This window comes from Fundulus heteroclitus, chromosome 19, assembly GCF_011125445.2.
Source record: "Fundulus heteroclitus isolate FHET01 chromosome 19, MU-UCD_Fhet_4.1, whole genome shotgun sequence".
Taxonomy (NCBI): Eukaryota; Metazoa; Chordata; class Actinopteri; order Cyprinodontiformes; family Fundulidae; genus Fundulus; species Fundulus heteroclitus.
In genome coordinates, this window is record NC_046379.1 from 12,126,305 (window position 1) to 12,141,370 (window position 15,066).

The window sequence follows — 15,066 nt, forward strand, 5'->3', positions numbered from 1 at the left end:
AGCGAGGTTTGCCAGGGTTTAAACTGATTGTGGGAGAAGTTGTTGGACCTGGGCTCTTAAAACACTACACAGGATCCCATAGAAAACAATCCGTGTGCCAGAGCCACACAGTCCACTCAGATCGAAAACATTCCTCGAGCATCCGCACATTCACACGTGCTTCCTGTCCCTTGGTTGCCTTGGCCCATAACGCTTTCGCCTGCTGGCAGCACAGGAAAGCAAAGTCCCCTGTCAGCTTCTCCTATAAAGGAAAACCTAAGCATAGCCCCCCATTGTCCCCGCTGACATGTAGCTGTTTTGTTATTTGGCAGATGGGAAACAGAGCTTTTTTTACGTAATGTCTGGGGAAAAAAAAGCGGCCCAGTGGAAGTTTGGATGATGGATCCAATAAACACAGCTTATCAGTTGAAACACCAGGGCCCCGTTTCAGAAAGAATGGCCGATCTACCCTGAGTAGACAGCAGCTACAATGAGTAGTTCTACCTCGCGCTGTCATACTCAGGGTTTTCGGTTTCAAAACAGGTGATCAGGTAACTAAACTCAGCGTCTGATCAACCCTGAGTTAAACACAAGCCCTTATCAATGGAACGCAGATAACGTGATTCACCACGGCAATGGCAGGAAATAAGAAGCCTCGAAGTGCGCATTACCTGCAAGTGGAATTAGAAAATCTTTAATGAAGGCATATGGAGAATATTAAACAATAACCAATAAAAAGAAACAATGCTGTTGCTGCAGAAAAATCAAGTTAGCTGCAGAGAATTGTTGAAATAGTAAATGCATGAGTGATATGAATGTTATTTGACGGAGAATCAAAGCTGTATTCTCACACTGAACTCATTTAACACCGAGAAAAAAAAGAGGAAGGGGGCACATTTATTACGTGTCTAGGTGCAACTTGACAGGCATAAAAAGGACATGGCAGCAAATCAAGATTAAGTATAAAAAGTTTAATCAGGTAAGGTTAAGTTATATGTTTTTCTTATGTTTAACCTTAATCAACTAAAGTATTAATTGGCTATAATCAACATATAAAGCTGGAAGTCCTTAGCTTTGATACAGAACAAATTATTGCTTTGATTCTGTGAAGTTTTTTTATTAATCTTGTGGGTCTCTGATTATGAAACGCCTTTAAACTATAGTTGAGTGCAACAGTAACATTCCTGACAGCGCAACATACAGTTGCCTCTGAAAGCTTTTTGCATCACCTACGTTATTAAAAGGCTGCTGTAGGCAGGAAAATGAAGACAGCAGGCAGCACAAAGAAATTGTTCAGAATTGACAGTGACAGTGGCGAAAAACAGTAATGCTTGAAAATCTATTAATCCAGAAATAAGACATTTAATCGTGTTCTGATCAGCCTCTCCCGACATACATTTCTGCAGAACATTTGTGCTCCAGCAAGGAAAAACTCAGAGTTAGCCCAGACAACTCTGCTCCATAGCAGTGTTGTTTCACAGAGTAGTTTGTTGTCATAATTTGACTCAGGGTCACAGCTTCTGAGCTTTATGAAATGGAAAAGCCAGGGTATGCAGGAATTTACCCCAGAAATCACTCTGAATATCCACAAACCCGGCTTTCAGAAACAGGGCCCAGGGAGTAATTCACTGTAAACAATCTCTGCAGAACACTGAAAAACGTTAACGTCTTGCTTCTTTCTGAACAGAATCCACAACATCAGCACCAGTGATCGTGTCCACCAGCAAACCAAAGGCTGTGGTCACCACCACGGGGCAGAGTGCATCTTGGATTACAACTGTGACCGTCCCGCTAGTCATCGCTGACACAGGTAGCTGCCTGTGCTTCCTCATCCTTCAGTGCTGATCCCGTCCTGGTCGTTATTTGGCATCTTTGCCTAACTCCTCCTGCCAGTGCCAGCAAGTATTTATAATATGGCCTTTTGGGAATAGCTTAATGAATGAGTGAAATGTGTATTAAAACAATAGTGAAAAATGGACTTGAGTTCAACATGAGCCTTCCTGAGGGAGCCAGGAGTGATTTATCATTTTGAATGACTGGACTTGGTTATCTGCCGAGGGTTATATCATTAATACAAGATGTTTTCACTTTAGATGTAGTAAGTGTTGCTCTGGGGGAATGATACGTTCATCCCATGTCTGGATAAGTATGGGAAAAATAAAGAATATATTTAAAAGTGTTTGTATTTCCATGCTGTTTTACACGTACCCTTGTCTAAATCCATCAATTCTTCAATCTATCTATTTATACATCTGTTTGTCCATCCATTCATTTATCCCATACCAATCTCCCAATAGTCTGTAGTTTTTACATATTCTGCCTTTAAAACCCGAGGTCTACAGCAATGTTTGCTTTGTACTTTATTTACAGAAAGTTTTAGTATTTATAATTTAAAAAGTGGGAAAAAATAGGAAGCAACCCCAGGAAAGTCTAGACTTTTGACATTTTAAAATATTTAGTAATCCAGATACATGAAAATCCTTTTTTTTTTTTTTCTGTCTCACATAGACCAGCCACGTTTGAGTGACAACTACCCGAGCCACACGGAGATGGCCCTTGTTTACCAGTCAGCAGCATGGATCCTTGCAGGACTCCTCTTGGCCATCATCATCTTTCTCATTGTGGCGTTGCTCATCAACAAGAAAAAGAAGTGGGTGCAGATGTCCTGCTACAGCGCACCAAAGAAGGTGAGCGATTATCTGCAAAGGATAATTAGGACAAAAACTGAGATGCGTCAAGGAAAACAGCTGGTCATCACCAAAGATGATTTCTGGTTTGATCGGCTCTGACCGGTGACCAGTTATCCAGGAACACACAAAACTCCAACCTGATTGTGGTCACATTTCACTCTGGCTAACAGGTTCTTCAGAGTGGAGACTAAAACTGAGTGAAGGAGACTCAGGTATATCAGTAAGACGAAAATTAAGATGTAAGACGTTATAAGAATTATTATTTTTTACTAAAACAGATCTACAGTTCAGTTAGGCTGTGATAAAGGCAGAGAGAGCAAAACTTAGCAGATAACATGTAAAATGCTTAGATTGATAAAACAGGAATATTCAGCATCCCTGTCTGTTTAGAAAATGTTGGCAGTCTTTTGAAAACCTTAGAGTTTAGGTAAGTTGGTGAGCTTTCTGTCCAGAATATACACAAATCTGTTTTTTTCTTGCATAAGATGCTAATGCAAGATCAAATTGTCTGATATTTTTTAAATCATTATTAAATGATTATTGATTGCTCAAGGAAATAACAGCAAATAACATTTCCAGTGCTGGTCATTAATTTCTTACTATAGTTCCTAAAGAGAAATTGCAAAACTACATATCCGGTATGGGCAGGTTAGAATTAAGACATAAATTCCTGATTAGTGCATCTCTAAGCAGAACATATATTCATGAAATGCTACTGTTTAGTAGAGTTTAATGTCTGACTTGTTTTTTTTAAGAGTTTTCCCTGATTTTCAAGTTCATGGCTTAACCAGAACTAAAAATGTCATAGCTTAGGGATAAATGGTGTTTCCCTTTGCTCTTTGCTCTCAGATGGGAAAAGGTCATGCCACTCATAAACCTTTAAATGAGCCTCCAATGTCAAAATATAGAGTTATCGCCTCTATAACAAACAAGTGCCAGCTGACATAAATTATGATGCTGTCACTGCAGTTCTAACCAAGTCCTGACCTCAATGGGCTGTTTTCCCTTCCTCCCTGCACAGACCGTGATCCTCAAGAAGCACGTGAACAAGAATTCGGTCATCTACATGGAGCCCTCCAAGGAGAACAAGTTTCAGAGCAAGAAGAGCAACTGCGGCATCATCCACTTTTCTCCCGAGATGAGCTCGCCTCCCTGCACGGAGAAGATGACCATCCCCAGGGCCAAGCTGGGCAGTGACTGGACGCCACGCTAAAAAAAGGGAATTTATAACAGCAACTAAGACAAAAAAGAAATTCCCGTACTGCTCAGTTTTTCCCACTTTTCCTATTCCGTGACAGATAAACTATGGCTACTCAGCATGAAGCACATTACCGCTGCTGTTTTTTTTTTGTTTTGTTTTGTTTTTTTGTCATTCGCCCATCATCTTCCTTGTTTGGACGTTCGGGTTGAGCGACAAAACTTAGAGGTGGATGGAGAAGTGGACACATTGAAGATGCAGCCAGTCTGGGTTGTAAGAAGCGTCCAGAGATACTCATCTACCAGAATCAAACTATGTTACCGTTGCATACTTGCTTCTTACCGTTTCATTTTGAAACTGGAAATTTGCAGACGAAGGAGGAAGAAAAAGCTTTAGGACGGGGGTGTGGACTGTGGCATAAAAGAAGAACCTTGAGATTGCTAACCCCCCACAAAGTGCACCGGCGCATTGTGGATGCAGCCATCGTTAGCAGGCCAGATTTAAACCCCTGCATTAGAATGTGTGGTTTTCATTTTAGTTATTATATATTTTTTACAGGATTTGTATCATGTGTTGTCTTGCGTCTGTTTTGTTTCTCTCTTTAGAGCCATGTCAAAGTTTTTTTTTTCTTCTTTTTTTGTGGCAGTCACAACATTCCCACGCACTGCACAAATTTGCTTTGTCTACCTTCAAATGAACCGAGTCATTCCTTTTACAGAGAAAAACCTCAGCTGCAGCGCATTGCTCAAGTATTTATATTTCCATTGAACATTTTCACATTTTGTCATTGTTGAACCCCAAAAATATGTGTTTTAAGATTTTTACGTGATTGACCGACACAACGCAGAGCATAAATGTGAATTTAAAGGATACATGGCATTCAAAAAAAAATTTTAACAAATAAAAATCTGAAAGGTTTGAGGTGTATTTCGTTTAAACCTTGAGTCAATACTTTGTAGAAATACGTCTCATTATACTTATAGCTGCGAGTCTTTTGCTCTCTACCAGCTTTCCATAACTGGGGGCTAAAATCTGTGTCATTTTCAAGTCCTGCCACAGACTCTTAATTGGATTCTCTGAAGAGAAGCATCCAGAGCCTGATGCTGCCATCAACCATGCTTCACCATGGGGATGGTCACACAGAATGTCTCCAGGCCAAAATTTTAATTTTGTCCTCATCTGACCAGAACACATTTTGCCACATTTGCTGTGTCCTGTCACATAACTAGTGGCAAACTGGGGACTTTCTTTAACCAATGATTAAAAGCCTGCCCTTCTTCCATAAAGACCATAAATGTGAAACCCACAACAAACAGCTGCCCTGTCAACAAATTGTTTCATAGGACCTTTGGATCTCTGCACCACCTCAAGTCCTACCCTTACACCAGATTTTACTTGCCTCAGAGTAACCAATATACATACACGCCACACCTTTCAGACGTTTATTCACAAAAAAATTAGAAAATGTTTCCTTTTTTTTCTTCTTTTTGTCGGTCTAACACGTAAAATCCAGAAGAAACATCCAAATGTATTGCTGTTGCATGACAAAATGAGAAAAAGTTAAAGGGCGGAGGTGAATTCAGTCTAGAAGGTACCTGTCAGTCATTTTCCCTCGGCCAGACCTCTGTAACTCCTTTGAAAGCTATTAGAGCTGAAACAGACCGATGTTCCTTCAAGTCGTGTCTTGTTATGACCAGCCAAGGGAAAAAATATGGATCTGCGAGGAATGTCTTTGATACCATGCTACACATCCTTCCCTTAGTCGCTGCGGAGCTTTCAGCTGCCAGCGATTGCTCGGGATCTTTATTTGGAATGCCTTAATTCTACAGCCTTAATGCTTTTTCTTCACACATTATTGTGGTTGTAACATCCAGCCAATGTCGAGAAAAAAACGGCAAACACATGGATAAAGAGCGCTGGATTATCCACTGTTTATAGTCTGGGGAATAATGTGAAGGGTTGTCATTATGGCGGAGTAGCGTGTGCAGATATTGATACATAAGATTTCACAGTGCTTTAGAGAGGCATGACTTTTATTCAGAGCCAGTAAGGGAAACAGACATCACTGTGCAGAATTCCTGCAGGACTAAAAGTCCTGATCAGGGATTATTTAGTTACACAGAGATGTTGAACCACTAGAGGTGGAGGTTTTGGACCAGTGTGGTCCGTACAAACGAGGACAGATTCCGAGAAGCATTGCAAAACAAACTCCCAGCCTAGTTTCTGGATCTGAGCGGTTTGTCCTTTGCCAATATCCCAATTCAGAAACAGTTCCGATGCCAAAATAGGTCAGAAACCAATTTTTTACTGAAGTGTTTGCAGTACGTGTGTCTGTTTGAATCATGAGCTTTAAGACAAAAAAAAAAGGCAGACAGTAAAAGCTTACACAATTCTCTGTTCTTCTATGTGTAAAAACTTAGTTTATATTAGTAGACAAGAAGAGAATCTTATTTATTTTTTCACATAGCTTTATTTATTAATACTAAAGTGTAGATTGAGATTTTTTTTTGTTTATTGAAAATAGCTTTAAGTAGCCAAATCTGATGTACATGGTAGACCGTTTACCATTTCTATCTGTTATATTCTTTAGCCTATTTATTTCAGTGTTGCAAATCTTGTGAATATGTTTCTAGATTAGAAACTGTAACATTTATGCTTCTTTTACAAAAATAAATGTGTGAACCGGACCGGCTTGTGCTGATAAACTTGAATTCCCGCAAGCAGCGGTGATGTCATCCAAGATGGTATCGGTTAGGGGTTTTGCTTCACTTGTATGCCCACACACATCTGGCCCTAGACTTGTCATGCAAATGGGAATTGGTTTTCTTTCAGTTCCTTTATATCTGATTGCTTTCCAGTTGCTTTTATATCTCAGTTGTAAATGGATTTAACAGAGATGGGTTGAGGAGAGACCGTTTTAACTCTGAATGAAGAGCAACCACGAGGCCTCTCCTGTGGGCTGTTAAAGTGCTGGAAGAAGAGACTAGAACAGATCTGGCAATTTGGATTATCCTGGACTGGTGTTTTAACTCGTCCTGCAAAGGTCACTTTTAAATTTGAAGGTAAAAAAAAAATTCTGGAAGTTAAAGTGTCATTTACTGTGAAATGACTGCAATCGTGTCTGAACTCACGCAAAGTAAGCTCAAACATCCAAATATGAACCATTAGATGCAATGTACACGCTAACTGGATAATTGGGAAGACCTTTCTGGTCTGCCAACACAATTGTAAACAGAAGGGTTTGTTAAACTTTGTTCAGAGGAGATTAAGGTTAAGTTTAGCAGCAATAAACATTCCAGGTGGATTTAAAACAAAGAATGAATATGTTGAAAAGCACCTTGTGCCCCACTGTAAAGCAAGGTGGAGGACCCATGATGCTGTGGGCCCTTTCCTCTTATTAGGAACCTCATTAGGTACAACTCATTATTGCATCCTTGAAATACCAGGACATTTTAAATAAAAATGAGATTTTTCCCCAACTGAATAAATCTGTGTGCTCAAATCAGAAAAACATGGTGGTACTGCAATTAAAGACTTGATTACCTTAAGGCGTTTTACGCAAACCTTCCTGGAGGTATACATGTTTTTTGTTTTCCTTTAGAAACCTGGATCTTTTATTTGTAGATAATATGACCTACAATACATTCCTTCTTTAAGTAATTCTGATAGGATGAATATATTAGATTGACAATTATTCATATTTTTTATTTGCAACAAAATATAAAACCATTTCCAAGGATCTCCTGCAAAGACAGACAATGAGCAAATCAAAGTATATTGGGAAAAACCTATTTATTCCCTCCATTTTCAACCAATGACACATAATCTGAAGCAACAAGCCCTTTTCTTTTCAAAATCTACAGTTTGTATTAAGGCAACAAAGTCTGGTAAGCTTCTTGATTATACCAGAAAACACCTAAAGGTTTTTGGGAATTGTGTAGAGTTTGGCTCAATGAGCTAAAGAACTATTCATCATGATAAAAGAAGAGTCACGTATGTCTTTGGGGCTTCCATAGTCCCCCAAACGGAAAATCTGTTCAATCTTTTAGCAGATTCGGCAGGTCTGATGATACAATACAGTCTTTGAGATGCAGCTGAACCTCCGGCAAAGTGAAATCCTTCCCTTGGCCGGTACAGTCGTTTTGGTTCTCACAAGAGGACCTTGTAGTAGTCATCTTTATAGCTGTACAAGACCACCACAGCCACCCTGAAAGAGGACAACATGTGTTTGTTATATGGAGAAAGAAAAAAAAAAGAAAAAAACGGCTATCCTCAACATCCAAATAGAACATCTTAAAATCAGAACAATGAAATTCAGCCAGGAGGTTTTCCGGGAACTTTATTAAGAAGCAAGTCCTGTTTAGCAAGAGGGTGCAACCCTGCCAGGAGCGCATCTCTAGAGAGACGCTGCCTTGCAAGTCGCAGTAAATGTGAACAAAACCCCTCTGTCTGGAATAAAAATAACTTGTGAACTTGCAAAGCTGAATAAGCAAATCTAACAGAAACCGAGGGAAACAGGAAGGTGGGGAACAAACCTTTAGTAAAAGGATTTTTAACACAGCTATAATAATTCTGATAATTGTCTAAGAACAACCTTCCAGAGCCGCCAGGATGGCTGTGGGCGAGTTGAAACAGCGGTGAAGATGTAGGTTTGCATGCAACAGTTTTGACTCAAAGAAAAGGTCACTGCCTGCAAAGCCCCTGAGATAAGTTTAGTTTATGATCCTGCTGCAGCAAGGCGACTGCTGCGAAAGCCCTTTACCCCGCTCATCTGGCCTCAGCTGCCTGTGCCTCACATTCAATGAAAACATGCACACGAAAGGATAAAAAACAGATGCAGAATGTATACATCGTCTCTGGCTCTGTGGCGTTCCTTTATCGGTCAGGCCTTGTGCTCGCTCTAACCAGCAACGCAAACACAAAGCAGAGATGGGAAATTGAAACCAACTGCACCGGAGAGGCTTTGATTTTTCCTGCTGCCGTCTCATTCATGAAGCTGGCTCTGGGGAGCTGGCCAGCTGAGGTGTTATAATCCAGACGCCAGAAGACCAAACATGGCCAATCCTTTTCCAGATTTCACCTCAGGAAACAGGATCAACTGGGTATTTGGTGTTCTTCAAGGTGGTAGTTATCTGTCTAACAGCACTCTTTGAAGCTCTGGCTGTCACTGTTACACCTGGAGTTGGGGAGTGTCAGTTGCCTACAAAAAGGAAGTTTATTTTTTATTCTTTTTTAATTAGTCTTTTGACATACCTATCTCTGTCTGCTTGGTGTTGGCTTCTGTTGTGAGAACTAATCAGTATGAATTTGTTATGTATATTTTTAAAGGACATATGTCATACTTTAGTGCCAGAAAACGTAAAAACAAATCACTATCCTCCTGCAGATCAGCCACATATGGATTATGACATATCTTAAACCTTCCCAATCTATTGGTTTAGACAGAAAACATGTGTGTTTTTTGACCAAGTAGACCTTTCTAATAGGAATATGTCAAATGGCAGCACAAAGGCTGTAGCTTGCACTTTTGCTCCATAAATGTAGGAAGCATTAGCGAGCAACTAAACACAGTTACAGGATGGATTTCCCCTAACCAACAACACCAACAAACTATCTCTGTTGGGAACAGAATTATGGATAAAACAAAAGCTTTGATTTAAAGGGCGCAACAAACCAAAAGCTGAAAGAAGTTGACAACACAGTCCATGCCTGGGCTAGAACTGAGCAGTGAGTCAACAGCCAGACCATTGCAACTGTTTTATGAACAAAACCTATATCAGGTAGGAGAATGCTTCCCTTTACTGATAATTAGCTGTAAGGGTATAATTTCCTTCTGTTTCTGAGCTAGATGAAGGAAAGAACAGTAAACTGCATAAGCTCTTGAGTATTTTATCTTCCTGTTCAACAAACACATTAGTAGCATAAGCTTGAAATTACTTTTTAGGGCCATACAACATCTTGCTCTGAGAAAGTATCTGTAGACAGTTTAAGTGTTGTGTCCTCAGAATAAATTGTCAACATTACAGCTTTGCAGTCAAATCCTCACAAGTAAAACATGGACTGATTTATGGGTCCCTAATATAAAGTATTCTCCTGAGAGTGATGGAGAAAACTGGACAAAACTGACAGATCGTTCACAAATGGGAATCAAATTCAACCAGTAAGGGTCTGATCTGTGTTTTTCTGCTTCACAGTTTCCCCAAAAAAGGAGAAGATTTTTTTACCGGACAAAAAAAAATGTTCTAGCTCCTTTTTTTAAGAATATCTTGCAAAAACTATTAATGTATCTAGGAAAACTAATTGAGACAGTCAACATTTTATATTTGCAAGAAAGGCTATAAAAACATTATTTTAAGGCACATTTTTAGTCCTGATTAAACCTCAATGAACTGAAATTTGGAGTGCACCTTTTTGTGATCTTAAAGTGGTGGATCTCATCGCAGATGGACTTCAGGTAGCGCTGCTTTGGGAGACGAGACAGCAGAGTCTTGACGCTGCTGTTGAACTGTTCTTCGCTGTCAAACTGGGAAAGAAAGACAAAAAAGCAGCAGTGAAAACAACCAGATTTGAAAAAATATATATTAAGAAAGGTTAAATGTTGGTCAACCAGAAAAGCCACAAATACAATACAAACTCTGTACCAGATCATATACAATGAATTGCGAAACATAGCTCTTAAAAGCCCAGTGCAATGAACTGCCTTCAGAAGTTTCCTAATTAGCAAATAAAGTCCATCTGTGTGTAATTTCATCTCAGTACAAATGCAGCTGTTCTGTGAAAGTTGTAAGAGAAAATTAGTGGCGAAACAGAACCACGAAGGCCGAGGAACACAGCAGGCAGATCAGGGATAAAGTGGTAAACAATGTTGGATTACAAAACAACATCCCAAGCTCTGAACATGTCAGAACACTGTCAAATTCACCATCCGGTGGAACAGCACAGTTGCAAAGCTGGTAACCCGGATATCAGACCTGCCATAAGAGCCTTAATTAAAGAACCAGCCAAGAGACCAATGGTAAACCCTCATTTACACAGACTCCATAATCTGTGCATACTCTGTTCCATCACAAATAAAAGTAATTCTAATAAGTAGGGTATTTCCCACTGGCACCATGGTGCTGGGGAATGACAGAGAACCCTCCTCTGTTGTCTGTCAGAAATACGGATTGAGTCTATTTCTGACGGATGAGGGAGCAAAACATGTCAATTTCTAAAGACCAGATGAGCCAGACAGAAAGTCAGACACAGGAAGTGCAAAGTGGATCCGCTATCATTTCAAAATATGGGAGGGAAAGGGGACGGGACTGTCTGTATGCAAAAACGGATACTGCAAGCATCCGGTTTGGACTGCTGCACGGTACATTTTGCAATGGAAGGACAGATTGTATGAGGAACCTAGTCAGTGTGAAGCTGGTCTAACTAGACTGAGCTGAAGAGTAGGGATGGGCAAATGTCCCTGTATGTTATCAGCAAGAAGTTATCATTAAAGCTTTAGTTGGTAATCCTGTTCAGAAACACTTTGTTATACTGGGTAAAATTGTCCTTCCATCTGGAAAGTAGTGAATACATTATGTATTGAGAGAAAGAAAAAAAAAATCGATCTCTGTGGGGCTTGTAAAAACTAACAAATCACTGCTCTCCGCACCGAAAAGCAGTGATTGGTAAGAGTTGTGTTCCTGCTCTGACCCCCTCTATCCCTCAAGTTCTGGGTGTATCACCTTATCTATTGGTTATCCCACATGCCAATCATTCTGACAAGTTCACGTAACGGCAGTGTGCTCGTTCCTTGCTAGTTTCTGCTTGCTGGCTGCACACTTCTAGTGTTTATGTATCCGGTTAGCTTAGCAGTTAGCCTCTGTGCTAGCTGTTCGTTGTAACTCTGCTGCTCCAACTGTATACTTTGAACGTGGCTGAGAGTCACGAGAAGTAAACCGCGTTCATGTTTAAAAGAAGCAGAGGAAGGCCTCGGTAGAAAGAAATCAGACCAGAGTGGATTTGGGAGTTTTTTGTCCCGTGATCACCCTGAACAGCAACAAAAAGATGTGAAGCTGTCATCGCAGTGAAAGGTGGGCAACCTAGGTTTCCACTCAGGAGGAGGAGGGGGTGAATGCAAATACCACCGCACCTCCCGATTTCATAAGAAATGTTGAAAACCATGTCTCGTTTTACTTTGCATTGGTCCATCAAGTAAAATCCCTATAAAATACACTGAAATCTGTGCTTCTAACATAACAAAATGTGCAAAAAGTTCAAGTAAGAAGATTACTTTTGCAAGGCACTGTATACTTAGTGAAGCTTCATATACTGTAATATATGCTTCTCAAGACGTGACATTGGTATGAGTTTATAGATTTAAAAAGGCTTTTTGTTTGCCTTGAGCTAATTTTCTGCATGAAGAAAACCATTAGGTATATGGAACACATGAATGTATGTGGTGTTGATTGTTGCCAACTTGTTGCCTTCAACATGCGTTGTTAGGGAAAGTCTGTATAAGTGACCGGTTCAGGGTTTTGCTTATATAACCACTGTTCTGGGAGTATTTTCTAACTTTGCTTGTGTTTCGTCACATTATAATTAAACTTTGTGTAGGGGAAGCAGAAATTTTTACGAGCCAAATGTCCCAGAAAGGAGTTTGGAATGTGAATATAAACACCTCATAACAGTGTGTTTTGTTAAATGCAGCACATGTCTATTACCTATGTTTGCCAAATTAGACTTTTTCCGTCTGTGGAAATGTGTAGGGGAGTTCCCTCACTCCGCTCCTCATGGGACGCGGCTGTGAAGGAAGGAGACGGGATTCCCTCTTCCTGTCTAGGATCTTGGACCTTTACTTGCTGTTCTTTCCCTCCCCACCCTCCCATACGGCATTCGCTGGGATCCAAGAATTTTATGAACTGTGCTGTGCTTTTGATGAAGCTAGTAGGGAACCCACCTCCAGAGACAGGAAGTTTATCAGCGTTTCCTTCTGGAGGTCCACCTGCGGGATGAAAAACAACAGAGAGGTTTTAAAACAAAGCCTTATCGCACACTCACGGTAAACATCAAACTCCACAGAACACAATGTCCTACATATGTACAGATACTGTTATTGTGCATAGCATAACTAAAGACTAATGACCTTCTGGATTATTATGTGGTATTCCAGGCTTTTAGATGTACTATTACATTTACTATTAACTATTAGGCTCATGGTTTCTACAAATTTTAATAACCGTATTCTTCACTTTCCCAGAGTCTTCAATCCATTTTTGATATGCTGCGAAAGTATAAATTAGGGCTGAATTATTAACCGCATTTGCAATATAATTGCAGAGGTTTGCAATTTTTGGCTTTGTAACAATTAATGGATAAGACGCGCCCTTTAGGTGTCAGTAATGTGTTTAAAGTTCGTTTGCCTCCACCTGGAAGGGAAGAGAGTTGCAGGAGTGAGATAATCTAATTTTATTATTTGTTGTAGAGTTTATATAATAATACTTGTTTAACAGAGGCTTAAAGGAATCTCACCATAGCATTAAGTACTGGTCAAACTGTTTAATACATAGACTTGATTGTTGGTTGCACTTTATGTTCAACAAAGATTGATGTCCAACTCAACAAAGTATTCACTGAAATAATAATATTCTGATTAATAAAAACAGTTATATTTCTTGGTTTCAATAGTCCTTGTTTACAAACATTTTTATCTACAGGCCATTTTTGTTGCTTGTGGTTAATGCAGAGAAAAGTCCAAATTAAATCACCATTACGGTTGAAATTAATCGCAGTTTTGTACAGCCCTAATATAAATATAAAGGTTTGGATGATTAGATGGATGGAAGGACAAATGTTATAATCTGTAATCTAACCACAAATAAACTCAACATGGCAGCCATTTCCGACGCATACACAAGCAAAACGGAGAAAGGAGAGGCAAGCGGCCTTCTTCTTAGTGAGCATCGTTCTGCTGCAACTGGAATGGATTCACAGCCATCTCTGCAACAGCAGGAGATGGGAGCATGGCTGTAAAAGTGAGCGGCCCTCCATGATGATTGTTGTTTTAGCCATCGACAGCACTTGCCCATCCTGTGATTTCACACACGAATTCAGCAGATATACCGGGAGAGAAAACAAAGTAAAGAAACAGCCGACTTACTGCAAGGACCTCGATGTCGTTGCTCTTGTTCTGCAAATTGCTCCCCAGATTCTGTAATCTGGTCTGAATCTGAAATTTGCGAGAAAGGGAGCGTGTAAAAGAGGAACAAAGAGAATAAAAACAAGGAAACAAATAATAGCTGTTCCCATGAAATTAAAATAGCTGAAAAAATATTTTCACATGCAATCTTAAGGCATGCTTAAAGACACAGGAAATATTTTCCTAACTAGAATAGTGTGACATTTTTCAACAAACTCTGACAGAAATAGCTAAATGAAAAGAGGCTCCACAACAGCATGGCTCTTCCCAAACTGGATGTTTAAAAATCATCTCATCTGCATATACCGCAAGCTAAGATTGCGTTATGAAAACAACATTTAATCATCTGGCTTTGGCTGTGGTATAAACAGATAAAAAGGGCATATCTGTTAATCAGAGCATCAGAGCAGGAAAAATTGAAGCAGCAAAAGACTTTTAATCCTATATTGGGTGTCTTTGTAGAACAAATGTCTATAAATGGATATAGGATGAAAGCGTTTTACAAATGGCACAGAGAAAATCAGCAAGTGTTTGCTGGATGTTATTCTTGAGCCCTAACTGGAGTTCACCCGAGCAAAAAGTAAAAGTCAGATTGGTGGATGCACAGTAGATCCAGCTGAGACGAACAGAGGAAGCTGCCAATAAATGCATTACTTTTCTCTCAGGTATCTTGAATAAAAGGACACACAATGTGTCTAATTTACATAACTCAAGGCTTTGTCGGCTAGATTGCTTGAACAGAATCAGGATTTCATTAAAGATGAACACCAAACTTAGAATGCTTTACAATTACAAAAGCAGTCTTAATGGACAAACTTTTTAGAAATTTTAGAATAATTTCAATTTCTAATTGTGAAAGCGTTAAAATATGTGAACGAGAGCTGCAGTTATGGGAAATTGGCCACTATAAAATACAGTTTATTTGAACAAAAGCAGCAGGAGAGAACTAAGCTCATGTTTAGAAGCTGGCAAATGCCAGGCTCCAAATACTGCACATTGAAAACTGATACTGACTGAAACATTCTCTG

The 15,066-nt window shown here is 39.7% G+C and overlaps 2 protein-coding genes across 2 annotated transcripts in view; one reads left to right on the forward strand and one right to left on the reverse strand.

Moving 5' to 3' along the window:
* Nucleotides 1-6,554, forward strand: part of crim1 (cysteine rich transmembrane BMP regulator 1 (chordin-like)) — a 53,233-nt gene extending 46,679 nt beyond the window's left edge. Inside the window, exons 13-15 of the mRNA XM_012880114.3 lie at nucleotides 1,667-1,789; nucleotides 2,488-2,666; nucleotides 3,691-6,554. Of these exons, the coding sequence (XP_012735568.2) occupies nucleotides 1,667-1,789; nucleotides 2,488-2,666; nucleotides 3,691-3,882 (494 nt within the window). The 3' untranslated portion in view covers nucleotides 3,883-6,554. The remainder of the gene's footprint in view (nucleotides 1-1,666; nucleotides 1,790-2,487; nucleotides 2,667-3,690) is intronic.
* A 997-nt stretch (nucleotides 6,555-7,551) lies between these two features.
* Nucleotides 7,552-15,066, reverse strand: part of eif2ak4 (eukaryotic translation initiation factor 2 alpha kinase 4) — a 35,968-nt gene continuing 28,453 nt past the window's right edge. Inside the window, exons 36-39 of the mRNA XM_012880108.3 lie at nucleotides 14,000-14,068; nucleotides 12,800-12,844; nucleotides 10,275-10,390; nucleotides 7,552-8,074 (exon numbers count right to left, since the gene is read on the reverse strand). Coding sequence (XP_012735562.2) covers nucleotides 8,017-8,074; nucleotides 10,275-10,390; nucleotides 12,800-12,844; nucleotides 14,000-14,068 — 288 coding nt within the window. The 3' untranslated portion in view covers nucleotides 7,552-8,016. The remainder of the gene's footprint in view (nucleotides 8,075-10,274; nucleotides 10,391-12,799; nucleotides 12,845-13,999; nucleotides 14,069-15,066) is intronic.